Source organism: Odontesthes bonariensis, chromosome 10 (genome assembly GCF_027942865.1).
Source record: "Odontesthes bonariensis isolate fOdoBon6 chromosome 10, fOdoBon6.hap1, whole genome shotgun sequence".
Taxonomy (NCBI): domain Eukaryota; kingdom Metazoa; phylum Chordata; class Actinopteri; order Atheriniformes; family Atherinopsidae; genus Odontesthes; species Odontesthes bonariensis.
The window spans coordinates 13,308,883-13,330,921 of NC_134515.1; the positions used below are offsets into that span (position 1 = coordinate 13,308,883).

The 22,039-nt window shown below is 40.5% G+C and overlaps 1 protein-coding gene across 1 annotated transcript; it reads left to right on the forward strand.

Moving 5' to 3' along the window:
• The first annotated feature begins 1,807 nt into the window (after positions 1-1,807).
• On the forward strand, positions 1,808-12,017 carry rhoab (ras homolog gene family, member Ab). Its single transcript, XM_075476319.1, has 5 exons — positions 1,808-1,929; positions 8,640-8,797; positions 9,750-9,870; positions 10,707-10,837; positions 10,951-12,017. The coding sequence occupies exons 2-5, from the start codon at positions 8,642-8,644 to the stop codon at positions 11,122-11,124; spliced, it is 582 nt and encodes a 193-aa protein (XP_075332434.1). The 5' UTR covers positions 1,808-1,929; positions 8,640-8,641; the 3' UTR covers positions 11,125-12,017.
• Positions 12,018-22,039: the final 10,022 nt, after the last annotated feature.

Below are 22,039 nucleotides of genomic sequence, written 5' to 3' on the forward strand. Positions count from 1 at the left end.
GAACAGATTACACCCCTCAGATCGGATCAGAAATCAAAGGCGGTCACTCACAAAGTTGTTGTTTTTCCCTTTCTTTTTTTTTTTTAAAACTAGTTTCAACTGTCCTGATTTTTCTCTTCCAACTGATCGTGTTCACACTGATGACAGTCTCTCTGCACTGTAGCGGTTGCACAGGCTTTTGTTTTAGTTTTCAAATACATTTCTTTTGTTTCGATACAAAATAAAGTCTGATGGTAAAAAGTTTCATTTATCGCTGCGTTATTGTTGTAATGTTGTTGCTTTGTGTGTGATTGCTCCTCGGGGACAAGCCCAGGAGGTTGTGGGCTTGGTGTATCTCACTAAAATATTTACGAGTTTTATTCATTTATTTATTTAAGCTCAAACCATAGAGGTCAAGTGCTAACTTACAATGTCACTGAGTAATAAAAATAATTCACAACACAAATTATTAAACCACATGGTCAAGCAACAGATGTGACTCTGCAAGTGGATCATAAAAGTCAAGAAAATTATACAAAAGTTTAGCACAGGAGCACCACGGGGGACTACTCTTTCACTTTCTCTTGACTCTGTACACCTCAGACTTCCAGTCCAAATCAGATCCTGTCATACCCAGAAATACTTGGCAGTTATTGGATATATATGGAAGGAAACTGGATGACCTCTTTGTGGCATGGCGTGGGAACAATCACCTCCTCTTGAACACATAACATAAGAGATATAATTTCCCTTTTTGCAGTACATTATGTTTTCATTTTATTTCATGAAACAGTACATAAATACATTAAATTAGGAGAACATGCTTTGTGTGCACCAGATTCTGTATGATTGTAATAGCAGTGTGCAAGAAAACAACTTAGAAGAGGCACTGATTAATAAATACTTTATCGACTTTATTAATTCCTCTGGAAATAATAAGTGGTATGACCAAGATTGATCAATTAATGCATAAAGTGGCAGTGCTGTGAGACAGCAGGCAAAGATCCTGTCCTATTTGAACCTGTGTCCTAAACTTTATAAGTTTCAGTTTCAGAGTAGCAGTTAACGGTGAGGTAGCAGATAACCACACATAGACTAAACTTGTAATAACATTTATAATACAAATTATTAGCAATCAGGCTTGATTTTTTAATTAATTTTCCTGAGATGAATTGATGGTGCTTAAAAATGATATATTTTACAAAATGTCTATTTCCCGCAGATGTGTTACCTTAAACGGCCACCAGGTGGGGCAATATAGACAGACTTCTGCAGTTGACTCAAGGACAGCAAGCAATTTACCAAAAGCACAATTAACTGTAGGCCTAAAACTATTTGTGCCTCTGGGTTTGTATAAGCATAATATAATCAATTTCATATTGAAGCACCATAGTGCCCACTAAATTATAAAATTGTCGGTCTGGGTAGAAGTTAAAATAAGCAAATTAACAGGTATGTGTTTCTTACTGAGAGCCAGACATTTGCAAAACACCAGCAGTAAACCTCGAATAGGAAACACTCTGCAGTGACTCACTTTTAACTCCGGGTAGTGGTTTAAGAAATGCCCATTTAGATTTCCTGTACTTGTAAAACTTCCCCGTTGTGAATCTCTGTCTTGGTGTGTCGTTAAATGTGAATACGGGTTGACTAAATGAGAGTTTTACGAATGCCACGCCTGGAAATAGACTGTTTTTGGCTCAAGGTAATGTACTTTCATTACTGATTTCCAAGTGCTCGTATCACGTCGTGCCCGCGCAGGCGTGGCTCTCAGGCTCGTACCCGCCACCCCTCCCCCAGCTACAAACTACAAACCGTGGCTGCGCGTTCCCGTGAAGTAATTCATTGTATCAGATTGAGACGGGAGGAAGCAGCCAGCGACTCGGCAGACCTAGGGACCAACTCAGCATCGAGAAACACTGAAAATCCCGTTGCGTGGCACATAAACTGAAGGTAAACTACATTAACGAATACATAATCATTACGAAGCCCTACTTTCTTCTTGCTGTTTAGTTTAAAAGTTTGAGAGGGTCGTTTTTAAAGTTGTTCTGGGCTTTGAGAGGCCGCCAAGCGAAGAGCTAGCAAGGTTAGCTTACAGTAGCTAAGTACGCTTTTCCCCGAACCGACCTCAATTTCTGCGCCTCTTCCGCTGTTGCCACACAGTTGTGTTGAAAACTGCCGTATGCGTAGTCTAGAGCGCCTTGAAACTGAATTATTATTATTTATTTTTTGTACCCGACTCTTTCGAGGGCTTTTGATAAACTGCTCAAACTTCACAAGGCTTAAAAACTGAACCTCACTGACTGGCCTAAATTTTCGAGCCGTAACCAAACAATGAGGTTCTTTTCCTGACTTGCCTCGGCTAATCAGGCGGCTTCCCGGCGGCTCAACATTTCTTCTTGTATAGCTACGTGGACGGTGAGCTCACAGCAATATATTAAATCTTAAATTGTCAAAAATAATCAGTCAGTGTACTCTCTATAAACACTAGGTTAATATTAACCGTCATTTTGTACGTTTTAATGATAGGACAGCACGTCGGTTCAACTTTGGATCGCATTTTAAGTTGTAACGTTTCGACGTGAACAGTTTTATCCCCTTAGAAGTCGTTTGTATATTGACATGGTTCTGGCTCAGTGTTTCGTTTGGATCTGAGCCACCCACCCATTCTTCCACTGCGGACACATTGACCATCTGTTGCCTCTGTGATGACGCCATCTTTCTGCTGACCCACCCAGTGGCTAGCTGTTTAAAGAAAAAACAATGTTTGGTTTAACACTGGGAGCTCATACAACTTTTTTTCAGCGCCTTGCATGCAGTGTGGTAAGCAGACCCCACAAAACAGCTTTCTAAGTAGCCACGAGTGTTAAATATTTGACGACCTGGGCTTGGAGACGCATCCAAAGTCTTCTTTGGATGCGTTCTTCGTTATTGATATTTGTGTCAGGATTCTCGCTGCATTTTCTTTAAATGTGATACACTATTGAGGAAGGGAATTATGGAAGTGGTGACAGTGTAGCTGGCAGAAGCTTTTTTTCATGACAAACTATGAAAATATTCAGCTAACGCAAAGCAGGAACTTTTTTTTTTTTTTTTTTTGAACATCTGTACTTGAATCTCTAAAAATACATATTTAAATGATGTAAAATGACATCACACAGATTATGCCACACAGTCGCCGGTGCTCAATTTGGACTAATTGGTCACTGATCAAGTCTTATTGTACACTTTAGTCAGACATGGCTTGTTGTAGATAAACAAATAATAGTAATTAGTCATTAGTGACACATTGCTGTGGACAGGAACTGTCTCCAGTTTAGTTCTTTGTTGCTGAAGAACCCAAAACTGAACATGGAAAATATGTTGTGCTTGGCAGTTCCAGCACAGGGCCAGTCTTCTACATCACCATTTTTCTTTGTTTAAGCTTTAAGGTATTTAACATGATATGCTGCCTATATTAAAATTATTATATTTACCATAAAAAGGTTATATGAAATGTACCTTCTATTGGATGGAGAGTGTCTTTAGTAGATTATATCCTTATGGTTGATTTGGTTTAGTATCTTAGGTTTAACTTGGATGTCTTGTCTTTGGCTTAACATGTACGCTGAACATTTCTGTTCATGTGTGGATGTCCTGGTGTCAGTGCTGATTATGTTTGATTGTTGTATTCAAATGTCGTTGCCTGTGGAGAACAAATACAGGGTGGTGTCAATGTAAAGGATTCACAAATTGCTTGACTGATGGTAGGAGGGGAAAAAAATGAAGTCAATTTCCTGCTTGACTGGTTACCACCAGTTACCGGTATAGAAGGCTCGGGGAGATCCGATTTTCTTTTCGTTTAAGAAAACTCATCATGCACAAAGCATGTCTTTTGGTGTGGAACTTTCAGTTGGGCCCAAATGATTTAATATGCTGTCAATTATACATTACACTAAATTGGCACCTGGGGTCTTTAAAATGTTTGGAAACTGGAATCGGTAGAGAAAATTGCAGACGTTGCATCTTTAGTCGATGTCTAGTGAAGGCAAGTTTGATCCTTTCTAATGACAGCCTTTCATTGGTAGTAATTTGCAATTTTAAAGGATTTGAACTTATAAATAAGTTATCATTCTATTAGGTCTGTTTTAGCATGAATTTGTATTTAGGTGAGAAGATTAAGTCCTGGATAGTGAACGGAAGGTCTATGCATGATTCATATGCGCTTTTTATGCTAACGTCAGGCTGATATCTGCAGAGAACTTGCCGGCTGGATTGCTGCCTTATGGGAAAATGATGAAGTAGAGGCAACGCACCTCAGAATCGGCTTCATTCTTCATAGCAAGAGATAACATCTTCTCAACAAAGAAGGGCTCAAGTCGCTGCGTATTGCATTTTTTTTATCTATTGATGCAAACTTAAGACTGATCACTTCACATACAGGTTCACATGAGGAAACTCTCCTACTTCCTCTACACATATCTTATTGACTCAAAGTCTCCACTCATCATACAATGATCACATTTTATGAATCAACCAACAATCTGAAAGACTTGATATTGTAAAATAAAAATTCTATTTTTCCTCATGCTGAGATTACCCATATTCAGAAGTATACTCCTTTTGCACATCTTGCAGCTCTACATGCGTCGACAAATCGTGAATCTGCTTGAACGTATAGTTCTGTTCATACGACAGTTTGGGTCAGCTGCACCAAAGCTTTCCATTTTTTTCAGATTTACACCGTCCGAAGTCCTACTGTTTTTTGTTTGTTTTTATTGTAATAGTGAGAATAATCGTGTAGCTTTTCTCCTCAAACCCACTGTCCATGTTGTCCTTCTGCTCCGTCTGCTTTGTAGCATGAGCACAAAAAGATGCAATGGAACTTTATAGACTTTTAGATGTGGGGTAATTCGGATTTTGATGCAGTCCGCACACTGTGCGGTGAAATAACTCTGTTAGTTCACAGTAATGGATTCATTCCAGATGGTGACGGCCACAGAAACGCTTATCATGTGGCAGAAGAAGAGCACCTGCCAAGTTTCTATCTGAGGCTGAAATATTCATCAGTCTGCAGTCAGTTATCATCCTTAAGCAGGGGCTAATTTTCCACCCTGAAAACTGAGTGGGGGTATTTCCTGCCAGCAGCACATGCATGTGTTTAAATGCAACTGACACTTGTGTGGAGTTTTGTGAAGGACATGATGGTGAATCATCATTTAAACAGAAACCATGTTGATAACGTTTGGAGAGCTGTGTCATATTCAGAAAAGCCCAAATGAACTGTGATGCACTCAACACTTCAAAGACACCTCAGAAGGGTTTCGTTTTTGAAAACTGGTGATGTCGACACATGAGTGGGTTTGACAAGCTGCCCTTTAGTCAAGAAGACAGATTGTCTCTGATGGGAATGTCAGTTTGATTGATCATGCTGGATAGTGAACCGGGTGTTGTGAGGCCTGTTATGTTGACGCCTTTGAAAGGAGTTGGAAAAGCTACTCAAAATGTTTCCCAGGGACCATAATATTTTTGGGTGAGAATTACTGAACTGACAACATTGTTTACCCCTGCTGGCACCTGTCATCAGTCCCCACTAATAGTGTTTATCACAGAAGAGTTGCCCCTTTCTCTGTCGTTATCAAGCCTTCGCTTGATTCTGTTAAGGTTATCTACGTCTCTCCTTATCTGTCATTTGTCTCTTTGAATTTCTTGTCACGGTCTCATGGGCAACATGCAGATGGGGTAGGGATTTGCACATCTTGCCTTGTCCTTATTATCTACTTGGTTTATAATTACTCAGGGGTGGACATCTGAGCGGGACTTGAATTATCAGCCCTCTCTTACCTTAACATACTTAAATATGTCCTATCTGCAAGAAATGAGGCTATGATTTAAAGATGTCCACAGGATGTCTACTTGGGGTTGCATCATATCCAATGCTTGACCAAAAAAGATGTTTCATTTAAGTATGAATCTAAAATCTGTGCTGGCTAGGTATTTACAGCTGCCAACGAAACTAGTGGATGGGCTGACCCCATGTTCATATTTGATGTGACCTCCTTTTGATGTATCGTCGAACAGTAACCGCCTCTATGGCCCACCTCTCAGATCTCAAGTGTAAACTGATCCATCTGATGTGTTTGAAAGCCAGTCCACAACAATAAGAGACAGTGATTTGTGACTTTTGTCTCTTTCATATATTGTTTTTTCTTTTTGGACACAGCATGATATTTTAGAGAAATTGTTATGTAGGACAATGAAGGATTAATTACATGAGCACAGCGCTGGTCAGAATTATTGTCATTCCGGCATTATAAGTAGAAATGAATCCACATGAACTAGCTTTGTTTCAACAGAACATTTTAATTGAATGGCCAAAGTTTTGATGACTATGTTTGCATAAAGTGTCATAAGCTGTTTTCACAAATCCGATACTGACCTGAAATGTTGTAGACTATTTTAATTCACTCTGACATCTGTCGTAATTACTGCCCCTGTAATTAAAATCTGCTACAGCAAAATGCTTCTAGATGACAAAAAACATTTAGTCATGCCAATTAAATGTATATTGTTGAATGGTACAGTGCGAGTTCTTGTCTTTGGTACAGTTATGGAGGGTGTTTTCCTTCCTGTGTGCTGCTGAGATTAATCTGTTCAGGTGGATCCTGGACAGTTTTGTTTTGTCCAGCCTTGTGCACCTACTGCCTCATTAACTTTTATAATTCATGCTATTTCAAAACGGATGTTTAGACACCATATTTTGTGTCTGTGTGGTGTGACTCCTCTTTATTAATACGCACAGTGGGTCTAAAGACACCTCGGCAGCTTTTGTTAAAATGAGGCCACATATAACTGTTTACCCATTAGTTATATTCTTCCAACAGTGACCACACATCAACCTCTAGGCTACAGCTGTCCCCATTTTTGTCTTTTCTCTTTATTCATGGGGGAATGGTCCAATCTTTTTTGACACTGCTGTCCTACTTAAGAGTATTTCTGTAGCATTTATAGGATGCTTGCAGCACCTCTCAGTGCTTTGGTTTGTCTCAGTCAGAACCTAATGGGGCTTTGGGCAGAAAAGACTGTGTATCTGAGTCATCTTTAACCCAAGGAGGGCTATTAGGCTAATTAATATAGTCTTTTAGTAATTCAGTTGTTGCACTTTCAACGGTGAACGCAACTAGTCGTCCACTGGGCTACAGCAGGTTTTTTTTTTCCTGTGTGAACATGTTGTCAGGGTAAGTTGGTACAAGTGTCTCGCAGCACTTGCAAAGGCCAGCTGTTCAGCAGAGATGGGCCAAATGAGCTGCCAGAAGCTGAAGATAATTAGACAGAATGTAGTTTATATGTCTGTTAATGTCAGTCATGCACAAATAATTTCTTGTTCATGCACGAATGAGACGGAAAACAAAAACACTCCATTGGGGGGGAAAGGTTTGAGGTCAAATACCATATATACACGCTTTTCTGTTTTTATATTTTATGTTTTTAGAACAAGATAAAGTTTTTGCTAGTTTAGCACAACATTCTTCCTCAGCAGTTCTACTACTGTTTGTCAAAGGCATTTGCTGTCGAGAAGTTTCAGGGAGTGTAGTCTCCACCACACCTCCACCTGACTGACTGTAACAGTACAGCAGTGATTAACATTGCTGCACCTTCCCAGATCATTGTGTTCATGTGAGAGTTATGTCTTGATGGCACTACCACAATGACAAATGTTGTGTGTTGGTGAATAAAGTCACTTTTTCTCATGTGTCCACACTCACTGACAATTTGCGCCTGTATGGAGGGATACGGCTGATACGCAAAGCTGAATTCTGTTTATTTTCTAACATGTTATTCACTAATTGAGAAAAAGATTCTTTGATGTCAGTGTTTTTTAAATTTTGCTGAATGTTATTTACCAAAATGATGAGATCCAAGCAGCTTTAATCCTTTGGCATGTCTGCATGTCACCTATTTCCTTTAGTTGGGCAATCTCATTCTCACATTTACACTGATGCACCTTTAGGGTCTTTTACTGCGGTGAGTTACTGGAACTATGGCTAATTGTGACTTCCTGGTTGCATCAAAGAGCATGGTGCATAGAAATGTAAGCAGTGTACAGGCAGGACAGGAAGCTGCAGTGAGGTGACAAACATGGAAATTTTGGGGACAGTATAACACTGTGTGTTGTAGTCTACCCACCACTTAAATGTCAGGGTGTTACACACACAGTCTGCAGTTTTTAGATGGAACAAATGTGATTCCTGCTCTTTTCATTTGTGTAATTATAAGAGAAGTCCCGACGTTCACAAGCTGTTCTGATTTAAAAGCATGTGAAAACAAAATAAAAGAATCAGTACATTTTTCACATTTCTTTAATCATCCTGCAACCCCCTTAGCCTCAGGCCAGAGAGCTACTTTCTATCACTGTGGTTAAATGTGTTGGGTATAGTGTTGCATTGTGCTTCTGCACTGTGCAGCGCTACACTACTGAATGCCACAAACATCACTCATCACTTCCATGTTAATGCTTACAGTGGCCTCATGGAGAGGTCGTAACCGTCACCCTTATTTATACACCAGCTTCTTGTGTATTTCTTCCACCAGTCCCAATTATTTTCCTCCTTTTTCTTCATGTCATGCTTTTCCTGAGGCTACATGGTTGTAACTTTTGCCTTCTCCTGCTTGTCTTCCTTCAGGGATGGCAGCCATCCGTAAGAAGCTGGTGATAGTGGGGGATGGAGCTTGTGGCAAGACATGTCTTCTGATTGTCTTCAGCAAGGACCAGTTCCCAGAGGTCTACGTTCCCACCGTGTTCGAGAACTATGTTGCTGACATAGAGGTGGATGGCAAACAGGTAAGACATCGGCAGATTATATAAAGACATTCAGAACAGTCTTTGTAGTTAATTTCACCGGTAGTGGTTCTTTGAGTTGTTGCATTCTGAGCTGTGGTCCCTTCTGGATAAGTGGCTGTTTTGCTCTGTGAAAAAAATATGCTATATATAATTTCAGATAAATTAATAGTTTGAACATCTTTACTGAGACAGTTGATCTAATATACTCTATTTCCTAAGTGTCACCATGTTATCCCTCTTTGTTTGTCTCTACTGTGGTGATTGCATCTGCATTAGGGCTAATTATGGTCCCTTAAACATGCTCAGCACTTTAGTTCTACATTCAGAGCCAAGTAATTGACACACTGCTGTCCCATTTTCACATCTCCCCTCAGTGCAGCATTCATCTGGGAAGGCTGGTCTTTCTCTGCAGATTTCTTGTGTTGAACTTAGTATGGTGTCTCACAGTGTTTCTGTCTTTTGTTAGGTTTGCATTATATAAAATGATGTTTGTCCTCTGCTTCAAGCCTTTATTGATTTGATTTTGTAACAGTCCGTTCCAGTCCTCTGACGATGGATTTGAACCCAGGGTATTAAAGAGAACTATGATATTCAGGTCCATGATGTACTGCTTGTGTTCTTCTCGTTGTAAATTTCCAACCCAGCCTCACTCATGAGTCCTGACCTCCTTCTGGGTTAATGGGATTCTGGGACAGTGAGTCTTTATTGGTGGTTGACTTCTAACCCCGTGTGTTGCAGAGGAGCACGCAAGCTACTTCTCAAGTGTCACATTTTTCTGGTTTCCCTTTGCTAATTTAGCTATTCGTACAGAGAAGAGTTACGACTGCGCTGTTACGGGTTTAACCCACGTCCTGCTCTGTATTAACGAAATGAAGAAATGGTCATGTGTTGATTTAGAATCAACACATAAAATTTAAGTCTGAATAATAACTCGTTTCTCTTCTTGTCTCAGGTGGAGTTGGCTCTTTGGGACACAGCCGGTCAGGAGGACTACGACAGGCTGAGACCTCTCTCCTACCCAGACACTGATGTTATCCTCATGTGCTTCTCCATAGACAGCCCCGACAGCTTGGGTGAGTACCAACCGCACTCTTGGACGCATATACTCATTCAAGTATGACATAAAGCACTTCTTGTCTGGCTTTCCCATACACTTCCCCATTTTTTCCGTTTTCCTCAGATTTCAGTAGATTGTGAGCTCATCCTGTTACGACTCTTTTAAGAGGAACTGCTTACATGTGCAAATGCACTTTAATCCAAACTGAAACGAGTCTTTTGCTTTACTGTGATTCATAGACCTGCTTTAATACAAGTCGTGTCTCTTGTAATGATTAGGAACAGCACTGCCATGATTATACGGCGGTGGCTGTACCTCATTTAATGTTAGGAAAGTTGCAAAAATCTAAGTGACACACGAGACCTAAATAAAGAGGATGTTACAGTTATAATGAAGCAACGATTCATACTAAAAAAGATCTTTTGTAGTGGTTTTACAGATAGTTCTTCAGAGGTTATGGTTAGGCTGAAAGTAGCATTTGTTATTTAATGATTTTTACATGATGGAAGAACTGAAAGTAATGGTAGAACTGGAAGATGTTTGCAGCTACTGGCACCAAAAGAAAGAAACAACTCTTTTCAGAGAATTTGAAATTTAGCACTAGAAAACTTGCCAGTACAAATGTAAAAGTTATGCTATTTTTTTCCTTTTATTCAGTTGTAGTAGTTGTCCATTGTTAGATTTATCTATAAACTGGGGAAATTCATCTAGTAAATATTCAGCGACCTCTATCATTATAAGCGGTGGAATTTTAGATGGACAACCCAAATGCACCCACACAATAAAATGAATATCTCTGGTACAGAAGTATTGATCTGTTCTTTCTTGATTTTTATTTTTATTTTTTAACAGAGAATATTCCAGAGAAGTGGACCCCAGAGGTCAAACACTTTTGCCCAAACGTCCCCATCATCCTGGTAGGAAACAAGAAAGACCTCCGCAACGACGATCACACACGTCGAGAGCTTGCCAAGATGAAGCAGGTAGCTGGATGGGATGATTGTCATGTTGTCGACAGAGTATGCTCTGTTTAGATGGAGCATTTATGTTACAGCGAATGTCTCACCAAATTCCTGTTTCTCTTCTAACCGAATAGGAGCCAGTGAAGTCGGAGGAGGGCCGGGACATGGCCGGACGCATCGCAGCTTTTGGTTACATGGAGTGCTCTGCTAAGACCAAGGACGGAGTGCGGGAGGTGTTTGAGATGGCCACCAGGGCGGCACTGCAGGCCCGCCGCGGAAAGAAGAGCAATAAATGTGTACTGCTCTAAAATGGCAGGCATATTTGGACTGTTTTCACACTGGGTTGTTAAACCCGAAAATAGGGCTCGGGAGGGATTACTAGATGGGGGAGGGGGGACGGGGAAGAAAAGAGTGCAGTAAATGACTACCACTGTAAACTGGCTGTTTGTGGGACTGAATTTACCCTGGGACATAAGTGTGGGAAGCTTTGATGGGAGTGGGTGGGTGGGCGAGGAGGGAGCACAGTAAATGACAAACGCTGTAAACCATCAGGCTCTTTACCTGTGGGCGTGCCATCAGGTTGGGAGATTTACACCAGCTACCAGCCAAGAGTTGGTACATTTAGTCTTTTCAGCAAGCCACTTACTCTGATGAGGATTATTAGGAGATCCCAGTCCAAAAAAAGTTTGTTTTCTGCCTGGATGACTGAACAGATGGATGCGGCAAACAGACAGCACAGTATATGAGTACCACTGTAAACGGCCACCAGTGGACTACTTGTGCCCAGGTGTGCCTGGATTTGGGGCTGTAGTTGTACAGGTGGTGGGATGGGAAGAATGAGGCGCAGAAGGCGAGCGTGACTGATGAGACCAACGTCAAAGCAACCAGGGCAGCGCCTCGTGATTCTGCGCTCTCATTCGGCTTCTATGCTGTGGTAATATGAGCAGATCATTTGAACACGCCCAAAAGTAGACAAATCACCAGTAAACTGTATTAACAAGAGCTCCTCAAAATGTTTCTTTTAAACATTTTTGAGTTTTGTTTGTGGTCGAAGAAAATAAAATTGCTCTGAGGTATTAAACGAGCTGTCAGGTGCTCGGGCCTCATTTGTTTGATCAAAGATGACATGCTCGCATGCACACCTCGATGCCATTTTCTCTCACTGTGGCTAATCCCCCCCCACACACACACACACACACACACACACACACACTAACACACACATTGAGCTCTTGTTTTACTGAGATAATCTGCCGGTCACCTGATATATTGAGTGCTTTATTTCTGTGCACTTCGAGTTTCAAGAAAATTGTCCTGCTTTTAAATTAAATTTGATAATCTAATTCAGAGTGTACGTCAGATGGTGATCTATTCCTGCTCCGAACTGCAGTCATCTTCCCATTCCAGTGTTGTACAGTTCACTGTAATCTTTGCTCACTTGTGGCAAAGCAGGACAGCAACACACACGCTGCTCTTTACTGCAGTTGTTTTGTCTACTTTGAGGGTGTGATCAGCCGTTGTTTGCATGTTTGTTTTTTTAACATTTAAATTTGTTGGACTGAATCGGTGGAAGTGGCAGATGAATCCTGGTCGTGCTGGATGACGATGGTAGCTTTCTCCCCGCATAGTACCGCCTCAGCAGCTCCCATCCCTTCCTGCTCCACTTAGCTGACTGCTGGTGCTCATCTTCCTCTGGTTTTAGACCAGGACGAAGAACAAGGAGAGGGTGTGTGTGTCGTTAACAGGCAACTCACTGTCCTCCTTACTTGGGATGAACGACTAAGAATATTTTGTGTTTAGGCATTTACAAAGGCTGAGCGTACAGTAATGAGACCTGGTTATTAATTTGAGGGGGGAAATATGTCTGGGATGTCCCGTTGCGTCCCTTACCTGTCTGAATTATACTGGTGAACCGTTTGTATCCGCCACCTGCTTTGTCCGTTAATGACGAACGAAACGTGCAAAATGACCTCTTTATCCACAGTACTGTGCATGGAAATGCCAGATGGATTTTGTGCAGGCGATTTGTCTCGTTGTGCAGACGGGATTAAACATCCTGCTGTTAATTTTGGTTTCTTTAAAAGAAAAAAAAACTAAGCGTGGCCAGTCATATTGGGGTTTAAATAGCCAGCCTTTCCTGACTTTTTGGTGTGTTTAACTGGCAGATTCAGGCTCTTTGACAGCGTTCTACCTTCATGTTCTTCTTCCTGGCCTACAGGGTTGAGCCTGTTCCAGAAACCTTGTGTTGTTGTTTTTGTACTTTAGTTCCAGCTTTTAAAAAAAAAAAAAGAAAAGAAAAGAAAAAAAAAAGTCAGAAACCTGTCTATCAGTATTTTTAAAAAAAAACTTTTAAAAAGTAGGTGGAAAACTAGGGAATTACTCGTGTTGTTGCTTTAGTTTTTTTCTTCTTTTGCGCTTGACCTGGATTTCTCAGATGATTTACACTTGGTTGTAATGACCCGTCAATCATCCCTGCCAAATGCTGTTGTTGGGCAGTCAGGAGTATGGCTGGCCTCTCGGCTGCCTGTCTGGAGCATCGTTCAGGCCACCGAGTGCTGGCGTTTTTTGGTTTTTTTTTTTTCTGTTTGTTTGTTTATTTTGCACACAAACTTGGCTGAAAATACAAAATGAAAGATGACTTAAGTTTCCTAATGTACAAATCATTTTTATTTCTAGATTTTACTGTAATTTTAAATCCTGATTTTTGGACGCTGAAACAGTGACGTAAACAAAGGAACAGGAAAACCAAGCTGTATGCAAAGTCTGTAAATATAAAATGTGGGTTTGTTCATACTAGACAATTCACATGCACATGACTGGAAACTGTATTTGTAAACTAGCTTTGGTTTGTGTAATAAATTACTTTCTATAACACCCAGCTCCTATTTATTGTGGTTTCAAGGGTCAGAGAGAGCTTTGAAGTTTGCGTTTTCATGCGTTTCAAGCAAAATACACGAGAGTGATTAAAGAATAGAAAATTCCTACAACAACAAATCTAACCTTCATGCTTTCCTATACTGCAGTTTGGAATTTGAAAGTCTGACCACCTTCAGAAATCCTGCTTAACCTACAAAATGTACAATATTTACCAACGGATAGTGGACACCAACATGACTGATGTTTGACTTTCATTTCTTTGAACAAGTTTTTTTTTTTTTTTTAAGACAACATGATTGTCTAATAATTAAAGTAAAAATTGCATATAGAACACATTACTCAGGCTAAAGATAATGCATCCATTCTGTAATGTAAGATTATTTATTCAGTCAAATCAGTTCAGTTTTATTATATAGCACCAAATCACAACAAATTTACACACAGAAATACAGTCCCTTTCAAGCCTATTACAACCCAATTCATTGTAATACAATCAAATCTACCGAATGAAGTTCATACAAAGCCAATTAAGAAAAAGTTGCCTAGCTAAGGAAACCTAACAGATTGCATCGAAGCTTCTCATTGATCCAACCTCCCATCCTGTTCATGAACGAGGCAACAGTGGAAAGGGAGAAAAAACTCCCTTTTAACATGAAGGAACCTCTGGCAGAACAAGACTCAGAAAGTCGCCCTGAAAGCTATAAAATATCTCGATCTACCGTGCTTATTTAACTGCTTCTTAGCTGGTAGCCAATTACAAACACACACAGCTAAGTGCAGATGTTAGAGACTGCTGTCCAAGTATGTAAGTACAAGTTATTTGGAAATGCAGCTTCAGCTGAGCAGGAGTAGGTCTGGATGCTCAGGAGCAACCTAGGAACCACCTAGACACAGATCTGTCATCAAACAGAAGCGGATCGAAAACCAGCGTCTGTCTACAGTAAAGCTAGTTTTCATCCTCAGAGACTGGCATGCTGCTATCTAAAAAGGCTTGCTCCAAAGTTAAGACATTTAAGCTCAACTCAAGTTTCCAGATGACAGCATAGAAGAGGAAAGAGGGTTCTAGAGGAGAACTACAAGAGAAGAGTGATATCATGCCTATAAATGTGAGGTATTCAGCACTAAAAGCACTCTACCATCTAACATGAAGGTGGTAGTTTCATGCTTTGTTTTTTTCAAAATTCTTTCAACATAACCGTCGGCTCGACCACTGAAACCAGGACGCTTTGGTGTTCCAACAGGACAATGATGCTCAACACATGCCGACGATTAACGTGGAACGGATGAAGACTCAACCCGACTGAAAATAGGCAGATTGTGCATCAAAAAAACTTAAATGAGCAGCGCTTCTGCCATTAAGAGTGGTCAAATATCCGACCAGAATTCTGTGTTGTCTGCTGATGGTTTCCAAAATATCTGGTCGCGGTGCAGCTTGATAAGGAACATTCAACTTAACGTTAGGCGTGCTGCATTTTCTATGTTTAGCACGTGCAGACATGTTTTACAACCAGTGTTTATTTGAGAGAAATAAACAGAAAGAAAGAAAGAAATCAGACTTCGGAACCAAATTAATTTCTTCACAAAGGTGTCTAAATTGTACAACAATGTTGCAAAAGAAAAAGAACAACTTATTGAACGGTTTTACGGCTGAGAATCAAACATCAAAGTGTTCAGACCCAGATCAAACAGCAGAAACGGGTATGATTCCTGGTGGAGGAGCAGCACTCCACACTCAGAGCGGATGTACCGGCAGCGTCGCTCTGAGGCCGGTGCTGCTGAGTGTGTGGGATGCTGAGGTGAAGCCGCTTTTTTTCAGCCTGCGTGGGATGAAACTGGATGCTGTGGAGTTGGAAGCTGAGGGGCTGTGTGCATTTGCTTTGTGGCAAGTGGAAATCCAAGAATAAAATGGATGTTTGAGAATGACACAATCGCTTTTACATAAGTTTATTCTAAAAACATACAACCCATGTTCGGCCCGACATGCAGCACATGCTGTCCCCTTTGCTTTCTAACCGTCTTCTCAGAATATCTGTTTTCCAGATGATCTTCCCACATCGCCTTTGTCTTATGAAACCAGCCATATTGATTCAAACACAGAAATCCTCATCATTAGCAGCAGGACTGCCATTGTGATAACCACCAGAGGCAACCTGCATCCCTTTGGTGCCTCTGTTAGCATATAGAGCAAGAGAATGTAAAAACAGGACTTAAACAAAAGATAAAAGGATAGTCTGATTAGTATTCACAGAAGTTACTTAATCAAGCCAAACCTTGAGACAATTATTCTGACACGGGAGGATTGAAAACAAGGAGGAAATAACGTTTGGTTTATTGCAGCTCTCCTTTACTGCTTTAAAAGATGTGCTTTGGGCCACTTAAAACCTTCGTTTCTTTGCCCACTGTGACCTTTGGCAGCTTGTGTGAGAAAATTCTGTAGCACAGTAGGAGGAGGAAGAGGAAGGATGATAGTAGGAGGGTGGCTCCGACAGTGGGTGGATATGTACAGAGAACAAGACAACTTGTGTTTCTCTGACTCGGAAGAAGACTTTGTGAAAACGGACCTTTTTCTTTAACTATAATTTAGGACACTCTGTTGTTAAGCTGCTCCGTACTTTCTGTCATCACAGACAGATTGAAAACAATGAGCCCTGTTTCCCTATAAAAGGCCCTATAAAGCTCCCTATTTCTTCTATAACTGTTGTGTTTCGAGCCCCTTAAAGACCATTATGTGCGTCTATCTGCAGTGGCGGTTGAGTTTGTTTTCCATCTCTCGTTGGTGATTTTGTACCCTTTTGAGTCACTTTGTGTCTGTATAGTTGAATCTATTTCTTTATAGATGTTCTGTGTCTGCAATAATGTCACACATCTGTGCTGCTGTTTTGCTTGTGCTCATTTTGTGTTTCTTTTACAGCAGCTCTGTCGTTTTCTTGGTGGCATTCTGTATCCTTGTGCTCATTTTGTGTTTCTTTTACAGCAGCTCTGTCGTTTTCTTGGTGGCTTTCTGTATCCTTGTGCTCATTTTGTGTTTCTTTTACAGCAGCTCTGTCGTTTTCTTGGTGGCTTTCTGTATCCTTGTGCTCATTTTGTATCCCGTTGCATTTTTTTCGTGCCTCTTGCGTGATGTTCACCTTTTGTTTCTTTTTGGTTGTTGATCGTTTGTTCTTTGTGTTTATTTTGCTTTTGTTATCAATTCACCTTTTTTTCTGTTTGGTTCTCGTAGTTTTTTTTAAGTCACTTCGAACTTTCTTTGAATTATTTTGCGTATTTTGTTTTTTAATCCTTTTGTGGTATTTTGATTGACTAAAGAAGAAGAATGAATGAAAAGCTCTCGTTTTTTTTGTTTTTTTTCTAGCCAAAGGTTCCAGTGTTTGAAAAGTTAGTTATTTACAAGGGATTTGGATTTCTGATTTGGGAGGGCCTGACAGACAGGTGTAGGAAATGCAAAGCTTGCAGATCACATTTTTCAGCAACCAAATGTTCTGTAAGAATCAGTAATGACCAAGGAACTACAATCAACATACCAAATTTGGAGGCACATAGATGCCCCTGCCTTCAGCACAGTCACTGCCAGATGGGGGAAACCCCTGAACAAAAGCTTTAACAAGAGATGTAAAATGATGTCGTCTGCATTCAAGAACTGAGCATGGTGAATAATAAAAGCTGCCAAAGCCCACATTGACATCACAGTAAAACTTGTGGACCAATGCATATGGCAGAACATGGTCCAACAAGAGTGAAGTGGACGGTACCGCCCACTGTAAATGAACAGGCTTCGGGTTTTGTGGCAAGTCATCTTTATCTGTATGTTTAATGCTGAAATTGGAATGTATAAAGCTCAATATGAAGCACAGTTGCATTAGTGTTGTATGCACTGTGTGAACAAAAAGTACAACCAAAGAGAGGTGAATAAATACGAAACGCTGACAGCTCAAGAGAGTTTTAAGGCTTTTAGGAAAAATGGGCCAAGCCGACAAAGAAGAACTGTCATCACTACAAGTAGAGGCTCCGAACATCCTCAACATCCTTTAGGCCTGTTTGATAGCAACTAAGGGATCATTTGTAATCCACGACTTTTACCCATTCAGGCCATTTTGTTCTCTCTTGTGTTAGCCATGAGACGGGGAACACTCAGCTTAGGAACAGGTGCTTTACACTGTTCATCAGCCACCTGAACAGCAGTCTTCAGGCTTTAAGTGTCTCAGTTTTACACGTGAACAAATGCTCCAAACTCAAGTTATTTTCTTTAAGTTGACATCCACAAGATCACTTGTTGTTAAGTTAAATCACAGATTAACCAGTTGTCTGTATACATTCAAGTTTATTACATGACATATTGCAGCTTTTCATATTAAAACCACCCTTTCATCTGTTGGTACACTGCTTGGGAAAAACGACTCTACACAGAGACATTCACAATGAGTCAAAAAGGAAAGAAGGAAGTCCGTCACTGCCTACTCCACCCAGAACCGGCGGCCGGGCTCCATGTAAGATATAACTGCTGCTTCTGGTGCAATACTTGTGAAGGAATGAGCGGGAGGGAGGGTGCTGCGGGTGACGAGCCGTATTGTGCTTTCTTTTACTCTCTGTTTCTCACCGTGTCTCACTGCTTCTCCACTCTTTCCTCCGGCGAGCAGCCGGAGACAACTAGCTCACTACGGAGAGCAACCGCCGTGCTTATATACTGCTCTATTTTTAGCCACGCGCAAGCCCAACTATTTTTAACCAATATGAGCTCATTGCTCACTTGGTGTGTCCAATGGAATAAGAGATGGCAGAAGGAAGCTGTCCAATGGGAGGCCGGTAAAAGCAAGAGGGGGCGGGTTACACAAGAGCCGATTATCTGCAATGAAGCAGTCAACCAGCGGTGGAAAAGCAAAGACCTCTCACTCTGACACTTTTCTGAGACAAAAGTAATGAGCGGTATTTTCAAGCCCTTTTCCTTCACTCGCTGCCGACAAGGAAGTTGTTTACAATCGTCTCTGTCTATATTAAGAGAAAGGAGCATCTTATTGCGAGTGAGTTTTAAGCTCTTTTCAGTGATGATAAAACGCTTGCATTAAAAACGTTAGTATTTGGCAAGAACAAATCTCCCATTTGGGAAAAAGCAAAGCAATAAACTCAGTTTACTATTCAGAAGCTGTAACTTTGCACTGATGGTGCCCAGTTTAATCAAAACCAGTCTCCAAATGGGGAAAATGTTTTGCTTCAATTGTGCATTCCCATAAGATGAATCCTCCTTTGTTCCTGTGAAGGCAAAGCACATCCTCTCAGCTTTCTGTCTTGCTGAGATCTCATTTCATAAAGGGTTTTGTAATTTTGAACCATAACACACATCAGTGACAAGATTATAAATGGATGGGCATAATTACACATCAATGTTTCCTTTCATGCAGATAACAGGAGTTGCAGACCAGAATATTGTGTGATGCTGAGCTCCGTACATTCACTTTTAGAGAATATCATTGAAAGCCAGGTAGCACTTGCATGTTTTTGTTTTCATGCTGGGTAGCCCTCCAACAGCCATGTGTTTGTGGACTGCAAAGGACGAAGAAGAACGATTGAATTGCAAGGTTGTCAGCCTCGTACATTTGAACTTTCAGCTACCCTCTGAGTGTGAAATTACTTTCACCTTAAAAACGTGTTGAATAAACAAATGGGTGACCAGGTAGCGCCAGAAGTAGAGCAACAGAAGCAATAAAATCACTGAGGAGCAAGAGCAGAATCAGCGGTGAATCACACTCAAGAGAAAACAAAATAGATTTAAAAGGTATGACATACATGACTCCTTCAAAATGTCGAGTAGCGGGTGTCAGTCGTTGTTCTAATAGACGATCTTTGATGATGACTTTGGACCGGTACAACCGGCTGCCCAGACCTCTGTCTGTGTTTTTTTTTTTTTTTGTTATGTCTTTGGATAGAGACTATGACAAGGAATGCCCCGTGGTTCTGAGTCATCAGTACACCCACCTAATCTGTTGTTTCCAAAAGTTTTATTTTTAGGCCCTCCGTACTGAATAACAAGGCGTAGTGGTGTATCTGTCTCTGTTGGTGGGACACAAGAGTTTGTCTGCATTACACATTTAATAAGAAAAAACAAAAAAACAACCGTCAACAAACAAAAATGCAATACCGTCTGGTTGTTGGTCGAAAGTAATTCGTATGTTTTACATATTTTTTTTTTTCACTACGAGCTACCGTTTAGTCACCAGGCGCGCTCTCGCCTGTCGCGCCCCCGCTCAAAAGGTTCCACATCACGAAGGGAGCGCGGAGGACGAGGAGGGTCAAATCCACTCCCTCGGATATACTCACACCACCCTGTCATAAAGTCCACCACATCTGTTAGAGAATTCAGAGTGGAACTTTTTCATTTGATTAAAGGACTAACATTTAATTTGAGAGATATTTAACCCTTATTGACTGAAAGCAAATATCACTGCAGACATCGTATCATGAAAATGTACGATAATGCTACAGCAGTATAAATTTAAACTGTGTACAGCTGTCTATGTTATGGTCTAAAATCTACACAGGATATTAAAAGTATTTCTTAAAGTATAATTTAGCCATTACGAATAACGTCCCTTTTAAGTAGTAATGAGACACATTACAAGTATGAAGAATGAATTAAGACCTGCTTCATTCAGGAAAGACAGTTGTTGAAAGTTAAGTTGTGTCTGTACATATTACGTGGAAAATAACATTTGAATCATGAAAATATCCCAGAATGAACGTGACTACGCTCAGTTGCTAGGTTTATACCTTTGAAATTAGACTGTAATATTCAATAAACTGTTTCCCCCTATCCCTAAAAATAGTGTACAAAATTTCTACAATCTCAGTCTGACCTCTAGCTGTGCACATATGTCACTACAAAACAAATGTGTTGAAGCAAAAGCCAGCAGTTTGTCATTAACAATGGCTGCTACTCCTCTTGTTTTGATCAAGCAGGTTTTTACTTTTATCCATTTTTATAGCTGTTAATTTTCCGTCTTTTTCCTTTTAGCGGCCAAATAATCACCTTTCAAATGTTTCCATGTTTATTCTCGCGAGAGTTCATAGTATCGCGTTATCTCCTTGAGCTAAGTTGGTGTGCTCTGTTGAGGTTGGTTGAAATAAACGGCAGATGGCGGCATAGTCCTACTCCTAAGTGTAGGGGCAAACGGTTTAAAAGGAAAGCTACATTTTTGGTAAGGTTATCTTTTTATATGTGAGTTAAACGATTTTTTTTTGGTAACCTTAAATCTGCGACGTTAACATATATATTTTTGTAAGCTTAAACAGAACCGGAACCACTACTGACACTCAATATTTTTTTGTGAGTGAATATGTTATCTATTCACTATGAACGGGTGTTAGGGCGGTATTATTTAACACGATAACATGTTATAGGATGAGTAGCCAGTGGAACAACTTAAGCTGTCACTCCATTGCTGTATAAGAAGGATACGAGTTTCTATCGCTCTCTGCTGTAATCAAACATGGCCTGTTATTTATGGACAATTCATTTTGGAGAGTCCCAGTCCATGCATTCAGTTCCAAAAAAAAAACATATTCCTCCATATTTTAACTTTATACACCAATAAGCCATGACAATATGACTACTTAATACTGAGTAAGTCCTGCTCATACTGCCAAAAGTGATCTGACCATTGAGGTTATGTATAAAGAACATCTGAAGGTGTGCTGAAGTATTTTGTACTGGCATTCTTTGGGCCCTTTAAATTGTGTGGTGGTTTCTTTGTGGATTTGGAGGTCTGACGGACTGCTTCAGAAGAATGTTGCCCAGTGTCAAAGTGCTTCACTTTTCCTGTCCCGGTAGTTTTAATGTTGTGGCTGAAACATTTCAACCAGTATTAAACCCCAATGCTTCTAATTGGCAACAGTAAATTGGACATGCTGGATCAGAAAGCAAACAAACCAAACAAACAGCCATTAACTGCTCCATTCTCTCTCATTTCATAAAACACAAGGAATGCACAAGAGCTAATGGCAGTGGGTGTATGTTTATGTGGTTTGTAGAGAACACCAGCGGTGGGATCTGAGACCTGCCACAGCCGAAGCTTAAGTGCTAATTGACTAATTTGGGTCACTTGTTATAGAAAAAAATCAGAGGCTTTTTGTTCAAGCTAACTTGGGCGGTCATTTGTTGTAATTAACAAGCCGACTGATGAGGTCGGCAACAAGCTTGAAATTATCCCGTCTTAATGGTCCACAGGTTTAGGAGGTCTCCGTCTGTGTGTTTTAGGACAGCCGCTGAAAGTGGCCCAAAGGTGGATTTGACATGAAGATTTTAAATTCACAGTACTGCCTACGTGTATCTGCGTTTTTTTACCCCCACTAATTCTC

Coding starts and splice junctions, on each gene's coding strand:
- rhoab (XM_075476319.1), top strand. CDS start 8,642: ATGGCAGCCATCCGTAAGAAGCTGGTGATAGTGGGGGATGGAGCTTGT. Junction 8,798..9,749: donor TAGAGGTGGATGGCAAACAG/GTAAGACATCGG, acceptor TTCTTGTCTCAG/GTGGAGTTGGCTCTTTGGGA. Junction 10,838..10,950: donor AGCTTGCCAAGATGAAGCAG/GTAGCTGGATGG, acceptor CTAACCGAATAG/GAGCCAGTGAAGTCGGAGGA.